Here is a 5,786-nt window from a genome sequence, read left to right as displayed (position 1 = left end):
CTTCTTATCGAGCCAATTTTGTTTTCGTTTTGAACTCTTTGTTTGGACCTCCTTTTTCTTTAGACGTGCATTAGTCAACAAGTCATTTGGTGGGCTAGCATCTGTCGGAATTGTACATGGATACTCCAATGTGCTTGCACATGCATTAATTTTTACTTCAATTTGCTTACTAAGGATGTCAAGTGTGTTGTCTACTAACACGACACATTCCCGAAAGTAGGCTGCTCGATCTACCAAATTATGAAATTTATGGGACATATATTTGTAGCTAAGCATGGCATCCATATTCAGATTTAAGATGATATCTCTTCCTTCCTTGTCTTGTACAGTTCCACTTCGTGCTTCCTTTGTCCAGCGCTTTAACACATAATGTGGCGGTAGTGACTTGATATTCATCAAATCGAGAACTTTAAGAGCATGGCCATACAATATCCCAATTCTATCAAATTGCCGGCAGCCGCACACAACTGTTTGCTTCAAAGGATCACCTATAACTTTATACTCCTCCTCAAAGATACAATCTCCTACTAGATATTCATTACAACCATCTAATGCCTTGGTGCAAGCTGACAAAGATATTTCATATTCACCTTGAAAAGCTTCAAAAATACCAGGTGTATATAACTTGCTAGCTTGCACCAACATAGGTGGTGGTCTCCTCATAAATATTCTAGGCAACTTTTTCCTTGATTCAAATTCTGAATTCAGTTCATTGTTCCTTTTCCCTTGCACCACCCTTTCAAAATGCTTAAAGAACCGGATGATATCAAAATCAGATTTGAAATGGATTTTCAAGTCATTATTCAAACTCTCACTCAATTGTGTACTTCTCATTCCTAATGTGAAGACATCCTTCATATAACATTCAGCCCATTTTTCCTTTAACTTATATATACTATCCAACCAAGTTTGCTTGCTCATCTTTTTCCTTATGAGGTCAAATTTTTGTTCAAATTCTGCCATGTCTTCATACTCAAACATGCACGTGCTAAAATCTGATAGAATACTTGTTTCTTCATTCTCCTCTTTTCCTTCTCTTCATCCATCTTTTGCTTCTTCCCTTTTTTCTTCCCTTTTTTCTTCCCTTTTTTCTTCTCCCCATTTTTCTCTTCATCATCCTCTTCATGTAGATGTTTGACAGCATTCTGCATAATGTGAAAGGTGCATAAACCATGTCGTGCTTCCGCAAACACGTCCTCAACTGCATTTCCCATTGCAGTATCTTGATCTGTATAGAATGTTCTTGGCCCCTTTCCTTTATGGGTTGTTAGAAAAGCCTCAAACAACCACTTAAAGGATGCAAATGTTTCATCATACATGAGAGCAGCACCAAAAACTACAGTTTCCCTAAAGTGATTGAATCCGACAAAGACACCAAAGGGCCTACTCTCCTTGTTTGTTCCAAAAGTAGTGTCAAAACTAACAACATCAGCAAAATGTGCATAATCCATGATCATTCTAGCATCAACCCAGAATATGGTCGCTATTTGTTCTTCACAGTCCATTTGCAATGCATATTGGAATGATGGGTTTTCAGCAATTTTGTCTTGAAAATACTTAAGCATGCTACCCGCTTGGCCATATGCCATTTCTCGTTGGCGCTTGGTCCGCAAATGGTTCTTGTGATCACGGAGGGTATAACTAAGATTGAGTGGTCCACCAACTTGTCGACTAGCCAACTCATGTGCGGCTTTTGGCCCAATTCCTGCATCATCTGCTGTTGCAATTTCAAAAGCTTGCAACTCTGAAATTTTTCTTTGTGACACCATTAAGTGTAAGGTTTCTGCTAGGTGTAGTGTGTGGTTGTGTTCCAAAACCAGCTCTAACACTTTGAGATTTCCCTTCTTCCGGTCCATTTTAAGCTTCATGTTTACTTCACAATTGGTTCTAGTTTCAGCTCGAGGGCACTTTGTCAAATGATCCCTTTTGTCTTGTGCTCGCTGACCCTCATTTGCACAAACAAATTTACATGATGTAACCTTGCCATCGGCTGAACTTTTGTTAGTATACCTTTTCCTAACCTCAAAGCCTTTTTTCCCACTGTAGCTAAGCCAATATGACCAAGCCTCGTCTGAGCTTCTAAATTCCATGCCAACATAAGGTACCAAACTAGGCAATACAACTCTGCAAAGTAAAAACACCACGAGTAAGGGGATTGTAGAAGTATGACTGAACTATCGAGAAATTTGGTAAATCTGAATATGTTCAGACTTGTATATGTGCAGTAATTATGTAGTAGTATCACTTAAACTATTGAGAAATGATGTAAATCTGAATATATGCAGAATTGTATATGTGCATAAATTATGTAATAGAACTATCACTGAACTATTGAGAAATTATGTAAATCTGACTATGTGCAGAAATTACCTATTGGAATCGGAATCCTGGTGGATTGTGTTGGCATGTTCGTCCATCTCGGTTGCTTCTTCCATGGGAGAAAAGATGTTTGATCGAGTTCAACAAACTGATTCTTCCATGAGAAAAATGGAAACTTGATGGAGTTCCAAAGCAACCTGATGGTGGACCTTCGATCAGTTGTAGTGTTTTCATTCATGTGAAAGATGACATGAGAGGAGCAGAGTATTAGGACTTACGTGATATTGACGAGCAGAGCAGGGTGTCCACCTTCGAGCTCCGGCGATCTCTTTTTCGTCGGCTGGCGCCGTCTGGGTATTCTTCGCGTCTTTTTCTGTCTCCTCGCGCCCTTTTTCCTCTCGCCTGCGTCCCTCGGTTCGTAGTGGGCCGTAGTGGGCCGCTGGTTTTGGTGCTGATCTGAGCAAATCAGAGAGAGCTGGAATTTGCTGCCGTCTGATGGTTGATGGACGGTGCCAAGCGAAGGACGTCCCTCTGACTTGGAATCGCCAACGTCAGAGGATCTCGTTCCCTCTGCACGACGCACCGCAGGGAGCAGAGCCGGGACGATACGACCGCTCTGCTTCTCCTGTAAGCCAGCGCGATGCCTTCCCCGCCCTCGTCCGCCGTCATCATCCTCAGCAACAGCGACGACGACGACGACGCGGCCGCCCTCTTGCTGATCGCCGCCGAGCGCTTCACCTCGTCCCTGACCACCGAAGCCGAAGTGCAGGCCCTCTGCGAGAAGCACGGCGTCCCGGGGAAGCTCGCCGCGCTCCCCGCCGGCGACCGGCGCGCGTGCTCGCCGCCCCCGGCGCGGGCCGTCTGCGTGTACGCGCACGCGCTGGAGGCCGGGGTGCGCTTCCCGCTCCCCGCCTTCTTCTGCCAGACGCTCTCCCACTTCGACCTCGCGCCCGGCCAGCTCACGCCCGACGGGTGGCGCGTCCTGGTCGGCTTCCTCGCGCTCTGCCACGACGCCTCCGTCCCGCCGTCGGTCGCCGTGTTCCGCCATTTCTTCTCGCTCCGAAGCAGGAAGGGCTGGTACTGCTTCCGGTGCAAGGAAGGTGCCGGCGCGCTGGTTACTGGCCTGGGCAGTTCCGAATCCGACGGAGAGTGGAAAAGGGGGTTTTTCTTCCTGACGGCGCCGGAGGAATGGCCGTGCCCCGTTCGCTGGGGCGCGCCGACGGCTAAGGTCTCCGCCGCAGGCCCGGAGCTATCGAGCCAGGATAAGAAATCGGTGGCCGATTTGGTGTACAAACACGGCGCCGCAGTTGATATCCGGACCTACCTCCGTGAGGCCGATCTAGCGGCGGCCTTCTCCTCCAACCTCGCCGGCGCATCACCACCACCACCTCCGCCTTCTCCTCGTACTACTGGTGATAAAGGTAAACGCGCCCCCAACACAATTCCCCTTGTCCAATTAGCACATACTCCTTATTCTTGTGGTTCATGCGCCAGGCATGAATCCACCGGAAGAGAAGGCGGCAGAGACCGAGAAGGTGAACACGGAGCCGGACGGCGACACGCCGCCGTTGTCTGGGAAGAAGAGGAAACAGGGGGAGACCGCTATTGTAGAAGACGAACTTTGCCGCTCAGCGCTGACCACGCCGCCGCCTGCTTCCCCACCGGGATTGTCTGGCGGCTCGGCCGCGGTGTCCGACCCGTGTGCCCGGCGGGGCTTTTTCGACCCGAAGCCACAGCACTCGCCTGTCCCAGACGCACACGACGGCGACAGCGCCGACTGGAAGGTCTCGCAGAAGGTACTAGAGTGCATCGTCACGCCGTCGCGGGACGACAAGTTCGCGGCGTCGAAGCCCTCCGACGTCGTCGCGTCGACCTATGTAGCAATGCTCCAGGTATTCTTCCAACCAAATCGTTCGCCCGTAGGTGTGTTCAGACCGGACCCGGATGACATTGTTTGTGTGTGCCGTGCGGCGGCGACGGTGGCGTGCGCAGGCCGCGAACTACGTGTCCTTCTCCTCCGGCTACGCGCTGGACCTGGACGAGAAGCTGGTGGCGCGGGAGCGCGACAAGGTAGCCCTGTTGGAGCAGCTGGACAAGGAGAAGGCGGCGAGGCAGGCCACCGAGGCGGAGCTGGAGAAGGCGAAGGCCGAGCTCGCGGCGGTGAAGCGGGCAACTCTGCAGAGCGCCAAGGCGACGGCGGTGCAGCAGTTCCTGGGGTCCGAGGAGTACAAGCGGCGGCTCGACGAGCACGCCGCGGCAGGGTACGAGAGCGGCGCGGAGGAGATGAAGGGCGTCGTGCTCCGGCATTACCCGCGCCTCGACGCCGCCAAGCTGGTCCTGCCGCTTGATTAGCTCATTATGATTATCAGCTTAATGCTTTGAACTTGGAGCCGTTTTTGTTCATCTTCTGTATACATGGGAAACTGCTCCGGAGAACTGCTGAGCCGCTTATCAAGTTCATCGTCAATAGTATTGATTTCAATCAAGGGTACCCAAACATCCAAGCGGCCTTCCTGGTCACTCTCTGAACGCAAAATTACCACAAATACCTGGCCTAAGAGCAACTCTACCAGACCCCGTAAAAATACGACCCGCAAAACGCGTTTGCGGGTTCACGAAAATCGCTTTTGCGGGTCAAAAACATACGCGTCCGAGCAGAACTCGTATTTGAACCTGCATAATTTAAAAAACTTCTTTCGCGGGAGAAATTGCACAAACACAGTTCATCACATATTACATTGTTCATCGCATACTACATAGTTCATCACACTACAAGCATACATACTACGTTAAGCTAGTACTAGGGGGTCGGATCTAAACAGCGGCGAGGTCGCGGCAACTGGACGACGCGTGGAGGAGCCGGACGCTCACTCCTCGCCGGAGTTGCAGAGATTGACGAACTTCTCCGCCTGCTCCGTGTAGATGCGGCGCCACTCCTCGGCCTTCTCCTTGGCGGCGAGGTTGGCGGCGACCGCCTGCCACCACTCGAGGGCTTCGAGCTCCTCGGCATGGCAGCGATGCTCCTCCTCCTCGCGCACGCTCCGCCCGGCGATGGCGGCGGCGACCGCGTCGAACTCCGCGACATAGTCGTCGGGCCCAACGACCCCGCGGCGGCCGAGCGGAGCAGGCTCCTCGGGCTCCTCCTTCACCGGCACGAAGGGGAACGGCGCTGGCGGCTCCGGCTCCTCCTCGCCCGACCACTCACTCTTCACGGGGAGGAAGCCTGCGGCGGAGGAGGAGGATCCGGCGTATGAAGAACGCACGGAAGAGAACGACGCGCGCCGGCGGTCGTACTCCACCGTCTTGCGGCGGTCGAAGCTCGCCGGCGGCGAAAGCCCGCGGTTCGTCCACTTCCGCGTGCCGCGCTTCCTCGCGCCGTCGGACCGGACGCGCCGCTCGCGCTCCGGGTCCCTCTCACGGCCGGATCGGCTGCCGGAGCTGCGTCTGCAGCTCCACATTCGCCCCCA

At 52.1% G+C, this 5,786-nt stretch overlaps 2 protein-coding genes across 2 annotated transcripts; one reads left to right on the top strand and one right to left on the bottom strand.

Annotated features, from left to right (window-relative positions):
- Window positions 1–293: 293 nt before the first annotated feature.
- LOC147958361 (protein FAR1-RELATED SEQUENCE 5-like) lies at window positions 294–2,435 on the bottom strand. The gene is made up of 3 exons (XM_087537089.1): window positions 2,371–2,435; window positions 1,350–2,124; window positions 294–359 (listed from the first exon to the last, which is right to left on the bottom strand). Exons 1-3 carry the CDS (start codon window positions 2,433–2,435, stop codon window positions 294–296), a joined length of 906 nt encoding a protein of 301 aa, XP_087393215.1.
- Window positions 2,436–2,664: 229 nt separating this feature from the next.
- On the top strand, window positions 2,665–4,807 carry LOC125521597 (uncharacterized). The gene is made up of 3 exons (XM_048686656.2): window positions 2,665–3,740; window positions 3,814–4,211; window positions 4,312–4,807. Exons 1-3 carry the CDS (start codon window positions 2,960–2,962, stop codon window positions 4,669–4,671), a joined length of 1,539 nt encoding a protein of 512 aa, XP_048542613.2. The 5' UTR covers window positions 2,665–2,959; the 3' UTR covers window positions 4,672–4,807.
- The last annotated feature ends 979 nt before the right edge of the window (window positions 4,808–5,786 follow it).

The sequence above is a fragment of the Triticum urartu genome, chromosome 7A, assembly GCF_056163025.1.
Source record: "Triticum urartu cultivar PI428250 chromosome 7A, HENAU_Tu73, whole genome shotgun sequence".
Lineage (NCBI taxonomy): Eukaryota > Viridiplantae > Streptophyta > Magnoliopsida > Poales > Poaceae > Triticum > Triticum urartu.
Note: the sequence above shows the minus strand (reverse complement) of the source record. Positions and strands in the feature narration are given on the sequence as shown.